The sequence below is a fragment of the Saccoglossus kowalevskii genome, chromosome 16 (genome assembly GCF_978046115.1).
Source record: "Saccoglossus kowalevskii chromosome 16, keSacKowa6.1, whole genome shotgun sequence".
NCBI lineage: Eukaryota > Metazoa > Hemichordata > Enteropneusta > Harrimaniidae > Saccoglossus > Saccoglossus kowalevskii.
This window is the reverse complement of record NC_140656.1, coordinates 23,628,652-23,646,679: the sequence shown is the minus strand read 5'-3', so window position 1 is coordinate 23,646,679 and position 18,028 is coordinate 23,628,652. Positions and strand designations below refer to the sequence as shown.

At 32.3% G+C, this 18,028-nt stretch overlaps 1 protein-coding gene across 2 annotated transcripts in view; it reads left to right on the top strand.

Annotated features, from left to right (window-relative positions):
• Nucleotides 1-17,129, top strand: part of LOC100375657 (uncharacterized) — a 74,948-nt gene extending 57,819 nt beyond the window's left edge. The window contains exons 3-5 of one of the 2 annotated variants that reach the window (XM_002731292.4): nt 1,681-1,730; nt 13,383-13,471; nt 13,814-17,129. In XM_002731292.4, the coding sequence (XP_002731338.4) occupies nt 1,681-1,730; nt 13,383-13,471; nt 13,814-13,826 (152 nt within the window). In that variant the 3' untranslated portion in view covers nt 13,827-17,129. The remainder of the gene's footprint in view (nt 1-1,680; nt 1,731-13,382; nt 13,472-13,813) is intronic. The other variant, XM_085491246.1, reaches the window with a different exon arrangement.
• The last annotated feature ends 899 nt before the right edge of the window (nt 17,130-18,028 follow it).

Below are 18,028 nucleotides of genomic sequence, written 5' to 3'. Positions count from 1 at the left end.
ATGGTGCATGTAGGTGCCCCTCCCCCTAACCTCTCTGGCACCCCAAAAAGAACAATTCAATTGCGATTCTTTCCATCGCACCTATACATTTACCATAATTGACGAAATTAATTGAGTGCGAAGCATATACGTGTTAATCTTGATAATGCCCATGCCTAATTAAAAGGAATCAATGGACCATCAAATTAAGCTTCAGTAATAACGGAAGATCGCCGTTTATCGGAGGTTTAGTCACATGTCAAATTAATGTTGTACCGTAGCTGCCTGTGTGGTAATTTTATTTATGAAAATTTGATAAAAAAATAAAATAAATAATCACCAGATTAAATTAAAGTTCTTGTGAGAAAACATTTTTTTTTTTTGCTATGAATTATTTTCGTCTCAAGCAGCGTTGAAGGAAAAGGAGCGAACAAAAGACGAAATGTATCATTTGTTAAAGATGGTAATCAAATGAGATTTCTACAGTTACATGTGACATGTTTACTGCCATTGCCATGGCAACCTTTTCATGACTTTGAATTTTTTTTTTGTATGAATAAAAGGAAGATGATATTTTAATAATGTCTCTGTGATGATCTGGTTTCACGTACATAGCGTTAAGGGTGTCATGTCATCTATTTGAGTTTACTGATGTAGATTTGATTTCTTTTTCTTGTATTAGTAATTCTGGGAGAAGAAAGATAGAACTACAAATTATTTTTTTTCCTTACCTAGTTTTGAGCTATACTTTTTGCTTTTCTTTTTCAATTATATGCAAAATTTTGTAAATATTTTGTTTTGTTTTTCTCTGTGCAGATTATTTTGTTCAAATTCCAGTCTCCCAGAAGGGTTTCCTAGGTTGTTTTTGACAACAAACGTATCTGCATAATGCATGTAATTATTCTCCATATCCATTTTCAAAATTATCCAAAATCTGATTACTGTGAAAGCAACTATTTTAACTGGCATTTAATTTTAACTATTTTGTAAGGTTTTAATTCGAGTTCATGTTTTACATATTCACATTTAATTAACAGCGTATTTTACATGTAATTAGTTTGAGCATAAAAATAAATATCTATTATGCATATCCAGGAGAGTAAAACATAGATTGTGCATTTTTTTCTCTCTCGGATATATTTTTAATAATGCTAGTTATATTTATAGTTAATTATAATAATAATATTGCATTCAAAGTACAGAATTTACATGTAATATAACAATTTTCTGTAGACATTCAATCCAGTGAAGGAATACAAAATATGTAATATGTGTCTGTCTATCCAATCGTCTGTCTGTCTGTCTGTCCGGCTGTGCTCGTTTTTCAAACAGCATGGTGTCAGGGATAAGCCCCAGATGAGTGTGAATTGACCACACTGGCTGGATAGATGTGGCATATCTTGCAGAGCATTTACCCCCACAATATATGTTGTCTGCTATGGATACTTTTCCAAAACCTGAACAGCCAATCATAATCCTCGATGACAGTGAATGATATTTCATATATATGTATGAATTAGATTCATTTTGAATAATAATGTAGATCACTTTTCCGGTGAGCTACAGGACCACATACCACTGTGAAGAATATATGCATGTCCAGTTCACACACAGACTAGTGCATTTTGATCCTTTGCCGTGTTAGTGTATTTGGTATTTCTTTCCTCGTCTCACCTACATTTTCCATTGTTATTTTTTCAGCACACAATTACATTGTCGATATGCTGGGAAAACAGCAAAGGAACAAAATGGTGAGTTTTCTTTCATTTTGTTGCTGCATTTCTGAAAAGGTTCCACAGATTTAACCAATCAGAGAGAAGTGTACCATCTTCTCTCTCCAAGGCACCATTTGATTGGCTAAAAACAATACACAACATTAGGGTGCAATGGACTCTTCCATTATTGACTTGGGGAATACAAATACCAGTATGTGATGAGGGGGTGGGAATGTGAAGCCTATAATTAGGGTCTACATTACAATTTGAGCCATGATATCACACAATAATACACTACACTGTTTTTTCCCTTCTAAAATAATACCTCCAAAGGGACAAAAAATGACCTGACCGACGATAGATCTCATTTTGGCCTAAAAGTATAGATCAAGTGCCCAGACTTGTGTGGCAATTAATATTTTTATTTCATTTTAATGTAGGCGCATATTTGTGCTTGGAACTGGAGAAGTCAAATGTTTTGTCTTCAGTTACACATGGAACATTACAAGGGAGAGGTCATGGAAAGTTTAAGGCAAATCTTTGCTAATATGCATATATATTTTTGTAAATTTTTTCGCTTTATCAAAATTAACAAAAACCCAATAAACGTACAGTGCGATGTTATTCACTGCAGCCAAATAACACACCATTCAAAAGCAATATAGCCAAGTTCATTGACGAGAAAAATCTCTGCACCCACATGAATATACAGAAAATGTGTATGCAATCTGATTTACCCACAAAAGGAAAAGTCTTGTTAACACGGTATGACATTGTTACTCTGAATGTGTTGTTTATCCGCGTGTCGACTTGAACTATAACAACCATATGCCACTCACTGTTGCTATTTAAATTGCAAAGATTAAAGCTCTAAATACAAAATGCACTATAAAGTTAACAAGTGGCCCAAACTAAATCCCCATCTGTACTTTTGAATAACGCTATTTATTTGAGCCTATCACATAAGTAGGTTGCATTCTTTAACGCTTGCTAAATGTATAGACTGTAAGATTTTTTAAAAACATTTTTGTAAATTATTAATATTATTGTTTCTGATTCTAATTTGAAAAAAAATATTGTTTTAATATAATTTTTTAATAACTTTTATTACAATTTGTTAATATGTGATCCTGGTTCATGTACATGTATGTGTCTAAATCATCGAACTGATTTTTTTTTTTCGTATTGAAATTTAACTTATTTTTTTGTATCATTATTTGAAATGAAATTTTACAGTAACTTGTTAAATTTCAACTGCCAAAAATGTTTTTGCTATTTCATAACATTTTACTAAAATCACAGTGACTCCCTAAGATTTCTGTGAAATGTTCAATGAGACTCCTCAGGATTCCTGTAAAATATTCAGTGTTTCAAAATTATGCAATTTTCTGACTCTAGTAAGATTCAGAAATTTTTGTCTCAAAAATATAAGAATTTTGTTGTAATCATGCTTATTTATCCATCACAATTATTGCATTTTTTTGCGGTGTTAGGTGCCCCCATCATAAATGTATAATAAAAATGGTAACCTGTTCACACACTTCGATTTTATAAATCAAAATGGTCGAAAGCATTTTGTAGGTGAAGATTTTTTTGTGGAGATGGGGTATGATTTTATGCCACTTGCTGCCACCTCTGCTATTCGTTTTTAATACATTTTTACAAAGACAGACTTAAAAAAAACATAACATTTTGCCCTTACTTTGAAATGAAAAAAAATATTGAACACATTTCTTGAATGAAGATGTCAATTTAAAAAATTAAAAAAATTGATTTTACATCTGTTTTTAAATTGGCTTTTTATCGTATTTTGTTTTTATATAACAAATTACGAAGAACAGGCCGCATTTCTTTTGTCTTTCAACAAATGCCCGGAAAACGTGTTGCCTGAAGGCCAGCACCGAGATTGTAGTTAGGACGTCACTGGTGATTGTAGAAGGTTTTACGAAGCTATCGATGGAATTTCAATGAACACACTCAGCATTATTACATGATAGAGCTGTGTTGACCCACAATGCACTGCACTGATTGAGATCTGTATAAACTGTCATTCAACGTAATACTCATGTCGATAGCAAAACCAGCTTAATAACGTGCAGCAGTTGAAGATCTTTTATCATCACAAATTCCCGCCATAATTCACGTGCAAATTTTTCATGTATTTTTTTTTTAAATTTCAGCTTCACTACACTATACTGATAGAATTTTTGATATTCACAGATTTTATTGAATTTGTATTCCTTAAATATTTATTATAATAAGCTTTAGTAAAAAGAAACAAAAGTTGCTATAGAATTAAATTTAATAAAGCATCCTATTTTCACACAAAATTTTATGACTTCAAATTGTCACCGTTTATCACGTCATAACATTTTATATTTTCTCATTGAACATTAATGTCAAATAATGGCTTGTCACATCTCCATATAAACCTATGCAATACATTTGTTTTTGCATGAAATTTACATATAATTATAAAATTGAGAGTATTCACAAAAATTCTACATGAATCTGCAAGTGACATGTTTATGCTATAAAATTTCCCATCTTGTGTGCTTCATAAAATAAAAGTTTTGTGTTTTGTAATAATTGTTTTGCAAAATATGTACTTTTAATAAATCTTTACATAAAACTTGCATATCATTTGCATTAATTTACATATTTCTTTCAAATTGCTTGTAATTTGCATTCATTTGCATACAATTTACATATATTCATGCAATTTGAATATAATTTGCATTCATTTGCATATAATTTACATATTTGTTTGCATAAAAAAGTGTCTGCTGTGATAAATTCTGTTCTATAGCTCTCACTTATTGTATGCAAGTTCAAATTAAAAAAAAAATACTGGTGAACTGGTTAAATTGTGAGTTGGAATTGGTTGCAAACCAGTGCTCCATGCACTCTGCCATGCCTACACATATTTGCCTCAAATTCTCCTTTTTATGTAACCAAAAGCCTTAACGACAGTGCTGTATGAAAAGCTAGTAATTTTACCATTCTGTAGAAATTCACATTGAATTAGCTTTCTTTTTTTTTGAACTTATTGTGCCATTTTGTGGAAACTCAAATTGAATTAAATTTACGTTTATTGAAGTCATTGCACAGTTCCTGAATACTCAAATGCACTCTGCTGGTTTTGTTTTTTATTATGTCACATGTGATATCATAATGAAGTGGCGAACAATTTTGTTTGTCTTATCGCGATCTTCCATCAGACAAATATTATCATTGCGCTATGTTATTAAAGTGCTTGCATTATTGATGGATTGGGAAGAGGCTATCTCATCCCTGATGAAATCAGTAGATATCGCCAGATTCCATTGTGCCCTGACGGAATGTTCTTGGGAGTTCTGTGTTGGTTAACAAAGCATGAGACTTAGAAACGTTGATCTTTGCATGTTGTGTGCTTTATGGTATTGCCACGTCCTTTAAAAAAAAATCCTCCTAGTGAAAAAAAAAATGATGATGTCGAATATTTTCCATTAGATAGAACGTTTAAAATCTGAATCATGTTTAGTCGGAGGCGATACAGTGTCGCTGATGCATGACCTGAACTTTTAGATCTGGTGTTGATTTTTGATTTTGTTTTGTTTGGTCTCACTCATGAATGTGAGCAGTTATAATTTTTTTTCAAGTTTTTCAAGAATAAAACATGAAAAAAGATTGATTGTCTTAGAACTTTTGAATAAACATTTGTGGCAGTTTTGCTGCTGCACATTTTCTGTTAGTGACCTCATTAAATTTAGCATCTTGTTATTTTAATTGTTTTATGCAAATTCGCTAATTACTGTAAAGTATTATTTTCACTTAAAATTTATTTTCGCTGAAAAGGTGAATCACCAGAAATATAAAAAAATGCTTAAAAATGCTTGTTTTCCCTATATATTTTACATTTAACACATCGAAAATTAGTGAATATAAACATTTTTAATAAAACAAATCCTTATGCTGGAACCAAGCTTTATTGTCTCAAGGCTTCATCAGAATTGAATTTTAATACAAAATAACTTTTTTTGCAATGAAATTAACCGGATTGAAAAATTTAATTTGATAAAGCCCAAAAAGAGGTAGATAGAAACTCGAGAGCCGCAGTAGGTACTACACTATTACAATATCTACTATTTTGAATCACAAATGAGTGAAATGAATGACTTAGCATGAAACTTGAAATTCAATTTCACCTTAAGGTGGCTCTGTTGAATTCAAAATGGATCTTTAAAAAAAAAAAACGGCACACATTGACGTTTTGAGAGGCTCCTGAAACCCCCTAGGGTGAATAAACAACATAACACACTGCAATGCATTACACGTTAATCCGTTTAGAAAGAGAAAAAAAAAAAGAAAACTACAGCGTTGTTAGCTTTAGTACTTTAATTTGGTAGATTTAAACTGAAAAATCAACTGTCCAGCGAGCCATGGTAATAATAACTTAAATGAGCATTATCGAGGAATTTCAGTTCACTATCTTGTTAAGGTCTCTCTTCCTGCCTTGAATTTTCTACTGTCATCGTAATCGCCTTAGAAAGAGCTTATACTTTTATTCATGTTTAAGCTCTCATCAATGTGTGTGTGTGTGTGTGTGTGTGGGGGGGGGGGGGGGGGGTTCAGCGCTTGTCAGCTGGCTTCATTGACATGTTTTATCAAGAGTAATCCTTTCTCGTTTCTTTTCTCCTCCCATATTCCCTCCCAGCTCTTTCGGCTCATCCCTTTTTTTACCCTCCCCCTTTTTATTGAACTCTCTTCGTTGTTTACAGAGTCAGTCCCATAATTCCTCCTTTTCCATTCCACCTGTCTCATCCTATGTGCAGTTCTCCCGTCGTTTGAGTGATGTATGTTTACTTTACTTCGTGCTATGTGATTCATCTATTTTCTCCATCTTGTCGTCATGGTCTTCTTTCTCCATCTTGTCGTCATGGTCTTCTTTCTCCTCCTTGTCATCATGGTCTTATCTGTGAGGAAAATTTTCCCATAGAAGGTTTGTTGGTGCGTGCACACTCACTGCTTCAGTCTGTCTCTCTTTCATCTACTTTATCTTGAATTTAATTTCTCAAATTTACTTTCCTGATCTCCGCTCCCAACAAAATGCATTTTTTTTGCAGTTCTCCATTAGTGGGGGCTGTGCTGCAATTAATTGTTTTAGAGTGTACAGAAAACAACAAGACGCAATCATTAAAATTTTCTGTGTGCCTATTTGAGTGTAGTTATTTCTACCCGTTTTCTCTGTAACCGCGGTAACCGCTGGGCAAATCCATGCACCAGTGATAGTTAACAAATCACTGTCTTTTCGTCTTATCGTTCTCATCTTATCTATTAGTACGGTAAATCCCTGGGTGCCTTCAGTATTCCCACATTCAATTCATTCTTGATTATTCCGGGTTGGCCCTTGGTGACTTATCCCTTCAGGTACCGGATTTTTCCCCAAACAAATTTCCATAATCGGCATAGAATTTCAGGAATGGAGTTTACTTAGATAGGTTTCAGTAATGTTGTATCTACATATGTTGTTGACTTCTACCAGCTTGTAACAGTCGTCATTCATTTTTCTTTTGATTCACAAAGTATATAGTTTACCAAATTATTAAGACCCCACACTATTGCATTGAGGCCAACCTTTTATTATCTTTTGTTTCGCGAACCCGCCGAATGAACAGGAGCCAAAAATGAAATAAAAATAAAATTTTATTCCAGCGTAATTTCTTGCACCCGCCGATTTGTAAGTGCAAAAAATTGCTGAAAACAATTTATTTTTATCTTATTTTTTTTCCGCCCGCCGCATAACTACCCAAGTAGCATTTTTGTGGGAGTATCATGATCAAAGTACTAAAGTCTCGCGCAGATGAGGAACAAGGTTATACATGGAATAAAATTGTATTTCATTTCTTCTCTCCGATCAATGATCTCACTTACAATTCTTTGAGAATCACACAAATCTAATGGAAAAAAAGAATTAATTTTATTTTATTTCCGCCCTCCTCCAAAAAATTGCCTTATAAAAACTCGAGAAACATAGAATAAAAAAAGTCTGGCCTGAATGAAAAAAAGAAGTGTTATTCTTTAAAAAAAAAACTAAAATCTTTTCTAATATTAGATATAATAAGCTTTATTGTCAAGTCTATTGTAAAACAATAACAGAATAAAACAGCCATGCTAGGACACACCCAAGAGATGTTACTAAATGGGAGTGAACTTTGAAAATGTCAATTTCATCATTTTTTAACGATAACTGTTAATGTCAGAGGTCAATTTGTTTTTCAGGAGAGTATTCCGGAAAGTTCATAGCTTGTTATTTGTTTAAGCTTTTGTCTGATAAACAATTGTTGTACTCAAGAAGAATATTGATATGCTGTGGTTTGCGTTGCTTGGTCTGATATAAGCTGCAGCGTAGGAAAACAAAAAAGTTTTTTTATTATTTTTTTATTCCTATAATGCAATCTCATACAACATTTTTGTATCAAGCTTGTCTTCTGACGATTGTACTGTGACGATATAATCGTGTATGTGTAAAACATTGTTTCTCACACGTGATAATATTTCCATAGAACATACATGTATCTGGTTGATGAAGCTTCACATTTGACACACATCCTATGTGCGAAAACATTCATGTATAAACTAGTGTATGATTTAGTACCAAAAATCATGTTTCTTATCTGTTTCTTAGCTGTTTTTCTGAGGTTGATTTTATTGTTTTCTAATCAAAGGGAGGGGATTTTTTTGTTAACACTTCGTCATGTCTACTTCATGTTTTTTGATCGTTCACAGCGTATATGCTTAAAATGATATACCTGTCTTGCTAAATAGTAATTGGTGGATTTTAGCAAAACAATTTTGTGCTTCCTTCCACTCATGTTGTGATTTGTATTCATATTGTCCTTTTCATTGGCTTGTCATTTATAGCAACATGTTTTTGTTTTTTTTGCGCTATTGCTGTACTCGTTCACGTATTTCTAGAAACATACATTTCCCATTCCTGCCATTTCTATTTTTTACTCCTAATGAGTGTCTATCACAGGCACCCCACAGGATTTGTAACTTGAATAGTGCCGTACTCATCGTTGCCGAGGCGATTAATTATTTATTCCCCATTGTTTGCAACTGAAAATAAAACAAAGCACCAAACGCTGAAAATATCTATTGACCTGTTCACGCATTGTCAAGTTGAAAGGTTTACAAAATTTAATTTGACTGTTATAATACTCGGGGACTGAATTATAGATTAGGCTGCAAAACGTGAATATGATGTTTTTAATCACATTTAATGGACAGATATATGCTTATTACTTTACTCGGGTAACGTTTTTATTGCCGTCAGTGATGGGAAGTTGAGGAATTGAATCTCCTTGTGTGCTCTGACCCAAATTTTATGGAATTTTGTTTTTATAAATACGATTTTCTTATTTATATTTCGTGCAATTGAGTTTTCTCTGAATAAAGAATGAATGAAAATATTATTTTTTTTTAAAAAAAAGGCTTTTCGAGTCAAATATTTGTCATCGTTGTCTTCTTCTTTTGGTTTTAATAACTTAAAAAATTGTCCCTAAATATAAAATATTTGTAGTCTATTGTTACATTTGAGAGTTTTCTAATGATTGTAGAATAGCCTTGCGCAAGAATATTGACTATTATGGGAAGTTTATAAAAATTTATCTTTCAATTGTAGAAAAGAATTTCTTCCAATAGTGGAAAAAAATGAATTCTTGTTGCACAACTGATGTTGGATAAAAATTGGTGTTGGCTTTATGCATAATTGATGAGATAAATCTGTTTAACAGTTTTTTTCTTTATTTTATATCATGTACTTTGTTCGAAATATTCAAAACTCTAATCTTGAAAGAAACAAACATTGAAAATCACAGAAAGTCTTGATAATAATCTCGGAGTTACTTTTGTGCATTATTACATACTTTAATTTTACAGTACTCTTGTTGTAATTGCCTCGAGTTGAGGACGGTGAACGCTGTTCATGTTTTATTGCTTGAGCAGAATGGACGTAGATCAGCCATCATTGATTCGGAATTGAAACAAGCAGTTCCTAATAAAAAATGTAACATACTGCATTGATTCTCTGGGTAAGATACCTTTTAAGTTTCTAGGCAAGTAGAACTTCAGATTGCCCTTGCTAAATAATTCCATCAGACTGTATGGTTTCTTTTGTGTCTTGCATTTCCTATTAATAGCCTTTTCTTGAATCAAATGACATTTGTCGAATTACTTATATAACTTATTCATTCACAGTAATAATAAAAACCACGGATGATCTTGCGTACTGCGGGCTGTGTTCATGATCATGCATTATTCATTGAACACTGGAATGAAAACCCCACAAGCTGTGTTCTTTTGTCTTCGTTAAATATTCGCTTTTTAATGCAAGTAAATATTCATTGGTTTCTACTTTTTCATTTCCGTTTCATTAATAGTACGTTGAGGGCGCTGTTTCAGAGAAATTGTTGGAGCCATTTTGATTTCTGATTTTATTATGAATGTGCACATTATGGTGCCAATTTATGAGTGTATTTTCTTCAAATTTGTAATTTTTACTAAAAATTTAATGTATTTTGAAAAATAAATGAGACTATCTTTGGATGTAAATAATTGGAAAGAATCAAACAGTGTCCTTGTTTTTTCTGTCAACAAGAGAAAACAACTTGCATCACTATTCTTTATTAAGGGAAAAATGAGTAGAACAGCAAAAAAAAAAATATACCACAAAAATACCACCAAAAAAAATTAATAACTTCTTTCACAGTCTCTCCTAAAATACATGAAAAAGAGACATTTATTCTTAATTTGTAAAATAGTAAAATAGAACACAAAGTTGATCTGAAAAAAATTAAAATACTAAAAAAATACTATTCTATCGCAAGCATCCCCCACTCATCTAGTGAAGTGATGTTACAAGAAATATTAGAGTGCTTGTACATCATCTTAGCTTCCACCCACTCTCTGTACTGCAGGTGCAACGTGAAAATTTGAAATATAAAAAGAAAATGTGAACACATAATAGATTTATCCAGCATAAAAATTCCACCTCCTTCCAGTGGGAATTCTAGTTGAGTAGTACAGTTTTTATGCGAAGCGCGATGTGCAGAAATCTTTACAGAATTACGAATACGTTTTTCTACATGCAGTGTATTAAGATGGGCCCATCCCCGGAGAGAGTACGAAAGACTGAAGAATAAGCCGTACTGATGACTCAAATTGTGGTTAAGCAAAGTCCCTCGTGTACTGCCAAATCTGTCGGGATTATTAACGTCTTGTAGCCATATCTGTGGTATATTACAGAAACATGTCGTTTTCTCCCTGAAATGCATTAATTAGCTTGTATCCAACATTCTGTCCATTTAATGAATAAAATATCAAAATATTTCCATGATTTTAGTGATAAAAAGTACTTTTTATAGAAGGATGTACTCATTGCATGATTTTTATTTTTTATTTTTTTCCCAAATGTTGCGATCAGTATAATTTTCAAACACTGACAATGCAGAAATTTTTTTCTAAGTAAAATACAACTATGTATAATAGAATTCATGATATTTTGCATTTTTTTTTGTGTGTTTTTTTTTTTTAAATTGTGGGAGATTTTAATTTTTATGGCAAACGTCTTTCAACAACAAAAATTGTGAAATATATACCACTTAATAATACGAAGTCTGTTTTAAAATGAAAATATGCGAGTAACATAATACAAGTAACAAATGTGTGAATTTTTTATGCTCATGTTTGTTTTTCGGTTTCCGCTATGGAAATGAGACTTTTTGCTAAAACTCTCGGGTGGCCGTAAGGAGGTGTTTAGGGATTAACGTTTACACTCAGTTAAGCCGACACCTGATATGATACATATGCATGACTAAAAACTACAAATCCTACAACACAACATTTTACAGATGAAAACATTCATCAAGAGACTCAAACATACAAGGGAGCAAATCGGCTGATTCTCTGATGAGTCTAACAAAAAAAGAAAAAGAAATGGGGCTTATGCAAATTACTGTAAATCAATATATTTTTGTTGTTAGAAATGTTCATATTTTGATGACACTTTGTCCGAACGACCATAGTTGACTGTTTACAAAATTTTGGAGTTTCCCTGCCTTGAAATTTAATGAAAATTTCTCGCCTTGTGAAATACTGTAGAATACTTTATTTTCGCTTGGAATTTATTTTCGCTATTTTCGCTGAAGGGATGATTCCATGAAAATAAAATCCAGCGAATATACTTTTTTTCCTATATTTCACATTTCAACTCATCAAAAATCAGTGAAAATAAATTCCATAATAAATGCTTAAAAAGCCTTTTCAGCGAAAATTAATTCCAGCGAAAGTAAAGTATTCCACAGTAGTTTACATTGTTAATTATAAAAGCATTTCCAAATTTGTAGTACGAGTGCTCTTCTTTTTAGTACACCTAAAATGAGAAACTCGTTCTTAGTGAAAATAATTTTGCATATTAAAAAAAAAGAGAAAAAAAGCTTATTAAAATTTATATATTTTGCAGCCCAGTACAGTTGTTTTACCTTTTTTAGTCAGAAATAAGTTTTCCAATTACGGGTATGTGTCTTTACTGTATACAAATTCTGTAAAGGTTATTAAAAACACACCCTTGCTATTGTTGCTGTTTTTTATGTACAATAAATTTGAAAAGAGAAAAAAACCAAAACCTATTCTGTCAAAATTACTTAACCTACCGTTCTCGAAGCATCTCACAAAATTACAAAAAATTCCGCACTGGGTGGACAAAGGTCGAAAATTTACATATTCATGAGTCTCATAAAGCTGAATAAGTCGTACTTTATTGCACTTTTTGTCTTGAATAGTGCCATAATTGTCACATTTTTGCGGCCAAAACTGTAAATTCTCGTTCTATTTCTGGAAGTGGCAAATAAAAAATCTGTGCCTCCAAACTCTGTTTTGATGACAGATACTTGATTCCCGGCAATAAAACAGTAACAGTTAGATTTTTTTACCCCCGTCTGTACACTATAAATTTCTCCGGAAACACTGCCTGAAACTTGATGAGAATGTTTCAGTATTTTTATGAAATATAACTATAAAACTAGGATTTGTTTGAAGGGGAAAATGTGCTTAATTTTAAATTTAAGTGTTTTAGTACATTAAGGCTGCCCATACCTTTGTGTGAATTATATGAGCTTTTCATTGCGTTAATTTTAGAGCGTTTGATTGCCTCACGGTAACTTGCAAAACCTGCATTAACACCTTGGCTATTTATTATCTTGCCGTAACACACGTTATCTAGCATCAGTTAAGCGCTTCTCATCAAATGCATGTTCTAGCATTCTAAATACGTCGGTTACACAGTCTGAGTTTATGTAGATTATTATTGGTTCTTGGCTGACACAATATGCAAATCACAGTGTCTATTATTTCGAAATGTTCTCAACCGTAGAATGAGATGTGTTATTGTAATTGATGGCTCGTACAGTTTTGCTAAAGAAGCGTACATATATGTGTGTGCAAGCCGTATACAAATTGTGCAGTCATAATCCATGTACTCGCACGTTCACATAATAATAATTTCTCTCATCTGTAAAAAAAATTATTTATAAAAATAGAAGTTTCATAAGGGGGGTTATAAATATTTTTGTCTCTTTGATGTATATTTTATGGATGGTTGATTCCGATATTAGTTCTAAAATAAAAGTGTTCGTTGTTATTTTTCAGTGCGCGGAAGAGATAGAATCCCTCAAGAATTGCAACAACAGACTTGCAGATGAAATAAGCATGTTTAGACAAGAATATGAAATACTCAGGTAGGTTTGCTCACAACTTCCATATATGGTGAAAGAGTTAATTCATTTGTATACCATATTTGGTATTTTGATTTCCATATTTGGTTATGATGTATTAAATGCTCTCTCCCATAATGCATTGCATTCATGTGCAGTAACATGCTCAGTAGTGAATTTGGCTAAAACTGCCTTAAAATGAAATCACTTTTGTGGACTTTCATCTTCACAAACGCCTTTAGATCATCAAATTTTACAAGTTTGCAGTATTTTTGTCTTCTTGACTATTGTCTGAATCAACCAACTATGCTACTTATTGTCACATTTATTGTCACACTTATTGTAAATTTCTGTTGTGAATTTTAGTAAATTGCCGTGAAGTAACAAGAAATCTGAATATAACTGCCAAAAACGATGCAATCCAGATCCAAGAAACATTTCAAGGAAAGGATATCACATACGCTCACATGACCTACCAATGGTGACCTTATGAAGTAACACATGCAAGGGAGGCAACTGATGTTTCAATATCATCACTCAGTACAAGTTGGGGGAGGGAGTGAATGGGCTTGCCCAGTGGACTTGTTATTCTGGGCTTCCTTAAAAACTCACAATTGCCAATTTGGCTGCAAAGCTGAAGAGTACAATTTACCTAAAAAGATGTAGAAGATATTTTATTTTATTTTTAAAACTTCATAACCAATCACATGACAATCACTGACCAATTATATTCCGGGAACAATTGAAGACTTTTAATTTGTTTGTGCCTGTTTGTTTTTAACTGAAATCTTAAGGCTTGTAGTGTATTTTGGCATATCGTTTTATCCACACAGTGATTTTCTCATCACAGATCAATTTTTAACAAATAGTATGTGCATTTTTAAAAATGAAAATAGACAATCATGGTATTCCATTTTTTGCAGTTTTTTTTTTCCCATGTTTTTTAGCGTAAAAGAAAGTAAAAAAAAAAAAAAACAATTTTGAAGTTGCAGGGCCGGGAAAATCTTCTAAATTTGGACCAAAACAAATTGATGAATGTTGCCTAAATGTTAAAGTGTTGCCACTCCAGTTTTTTGTGCATGTTTTCACGGAAATCAATAATAATAATAAGAAAATATTATTTTGCTCAGAAAATAGTTATTCTTGTTTCTGCTCATTGTGCTCATCAAGAATCTGAAATTAGAAACAAAAGCAAAATCTAATTTTTATGAAAAATCAAAATAAAGCATAATTTTAAAATTTAAATGAAAAAACATGTTCCCACATGATTTTTTGATAAAATTAATTGACCAGAACCTTTTTATTTATTTCTGGATTTTAATAGTGCATCATTTCCTTTGTAAAGTTCAATGTCTGCTGTAAAGGTCATCATGGAACCATCCAATTTCTCTACAATCTGATCCAATCCTATAACCACTCTCATCGATATTGCTACTCTTATTGATTATATAGCTTTTTCATCAATTCTGCCATTCTCTGTCAGTTCCTCATGTCAACAATTTAGCTGAAAAAACCCAAAAACATGTTGAAATAAGAGGCAACATGCTTGTACTCGCAATAAAATTATGCTGCGGCTGTTTCAAGTTCTTTGGTTGCTATGAAACATGTTTGTCAGCAAAATGTAGCAATGCAAGCTTATACTTATCATGGTGAAAAAAATATGTGGGATATTTTTTGGTTTGCCATTATTCAACTCAGATCATTTTTACCCATAATGCATTGAGGTAGCTTAAAGAAAGCAACACTATCACACTCTTTGTTAAGAATCACCTGTAAACTAGGGGGTTTTGGATATAGTCCTACCTAACTCACTGGTATTGTTCAAACTGATCATTGAACTTGACTTGTATTTATACAGCAATTCAAAAAAAAAAATACTATACAATTGGAGTTCTTCAAATCGATCAGATGTGAAATTTGACATTGGCATTGAATTGTGAACAAATTTATGCGCACAACAGGCTTTATATTTCAATCATGACAAGTTAATTTCATTATCTGTTAAAATTGCCGTTTATAATTAATTTCTGCTCTTTAAAAATTCGCTGTAGAATATATTTTCTTAATTTACAATATATTTAGCTACTCTCTTTCTATTGCCGTGTCGATAGAGAATTTGTGTCAACACTGTGAAATAAACATGCTTGATGTCTGTACACTGAAAATGATGCATTATGGGGTCCAGCTTGTCTGAGAAATTGCTCCTCTTATTGGACACGATTGTGATACCTTGTTACAGTGAGGTTGAAACTGTGTCGTGTATAACATACCCATACCCAGATCAGTTTCAGCGTATTTTTCCGTGACTCACTGCATATATCTAGTAATTGTCTAATGCCTCTTATCTCAGTGATGATGTGTAAAACACTCCCTAGGTTGGTGACCAAAAGCTTGCAGTGTTAAGGCTATATGACAGTTTATGCCAATGTTGTATTTTTATGACAAGATGTTAATTTTTTTATGTACTTTTGATGTATTCAAAACCATGAATCATCCCAAAATTGTTTTTTTTTTCACATTTTGACTCTGACATGCAGGCCTGGTTCAATGGTTGGGGCGGACCATTCCATATTGCATAGGGCTGTCAGGGATACCATATTATTATTGCACTTCAAGAGTACATTTATTGTAAATAATTTTTTTTCTCGCAATTTTAATATTCTTGCACGGAGTCTTGGGCTTATTTGAAAAAAACAAACAAAGATGGATTTTTAATCTTGTATAACCCAATGATTTTTAACTTTGTGTCGTTCATTTCCCCTAATGCATGCACACAGTATTAACAGTTTGAAGAAACCATATTTAATTAATATCACAACTGTTTTAGTGATGTAGACTTTTAAGGCTGATCTTGAAATATCCCAATTTAAGAAAGGGAAAAAAGAAACAGCTTTTTGCCAAATATTTTGGGAAAACTTGAAATTGTGTATCACAAATTTGTTTGAGGGGGGGGGGGTGGTTAGTTGAAATGTGTTTGTCTCTGAAACCACTGTAGTGCCTATATGGTAGTTGCCTAGTAACTAGGGCAGGTGCTTGTGTCGGCCATCTTGTTTGTTCATTTGTTTGTGTCTTATTTGTGCCAGTGAATCATGTACAAATTCAGCCTCAACTTACTATTATACTAACGTAATTGTAACAAGAATTGCTTGTCTTTTAATTTGAGACAGTGATTGTGGCCAACTTCATTTGTTCTTATATATTTTGCACAAAGCCTGGAAAAAGCAATATTTTAGGAGAAAATGTTCAAAAGTCTATGGAGAAAATAACTGCATTTCCAAGAAATGGAGAAAAAATTATATGTATATTTTTCATTCTCCATAATTATAAGAGATGGAGGTGATGTATTTTGGAGATACATGCACAGTTTATTTTGGAGCACATAGGTTACCCACTCTCTATGAAAACATAAATAACCAAAAAAAAAAAAGAACGAAAAAAATCTATGTAGCCAAATGAAATTTTAGAATAGGTAAAATAAATTGCTGTATCTGGTGCATTTTAAAGAGTTTTTTATAGCATTTGTATTTATTATTTTATGTAAAAAAATAATGGAGGGCTGGAAAACAAATATTTGGTCCGGGCTTGTTCCAGGACAATTTTTCCCCCCACTGTAATCACTGTATGTTAATGAGTCTGTAGAGGATTTTAATGTCAAATAGACGGTTACCAATTTTCAATGAAAGTATTTAATGCCTCTGATTTTTTCTTTGTGTTTTGATAGTGAATATTTTTTCTTGGGTGATTTGTGTATTAATGTGTCATAGTCGCGGCACTGTGTGTTTGATTCGGGTGTGTATACAATGTATGTAAATATGTTGTGTATTTGAGTGCAACATATACATTGTAAAATATGTTGTGTATTTGGGTGCAACATATACATTGTAAAATACCGGTATGTTGTGTATTTGGATGCAACATATGCATTGTAAAATATGTTGTGTATTTGGGTGGAACATATACATTGTAAAATATGTTGTGTATTGGGTGCAACATATACATTGTAAAATATGTGTATTTGGATGCAACATATGCATTGTAAAATATGTTGCGTATTTGGGTGGAACATATACATTGTAAAATATGTTGTGTATTTGGGTGCAACATATACATTGTAAAATATGTTGTGTATTTGGGTACAACATATACATTGTAAAATATGTTGTGTATTGGGTGCAACATATACATTGTAAAATATGTTGTGTATTTGGGTGCAACATATACATTGTAAAATATGTTGTGTATTTGAGTGCAACATATACATTGTAAAATATGTTGTGTATTGGGTGCAACATATACATTGTAAAATATGTTGCGTATTTGGGTGGAACATATACATTGTAAAATATGTTGTGTATTGGGTGCAACATATACATTGTAAAATATGTTGTGTATTGGGTGCAACATATACATTGTAAAATATGTTGTGTATTGGGTGCAACATATACATTGTAAAATATGTTGTGTATTGGGTACAACATATACATTGTAAAATATGTTGTGTATTTGGGAGCAACATATACATTGTAAAATATGTTGTGTATTTGGGTGCAACATATACATTGTAAAATATGTTGTGTATTG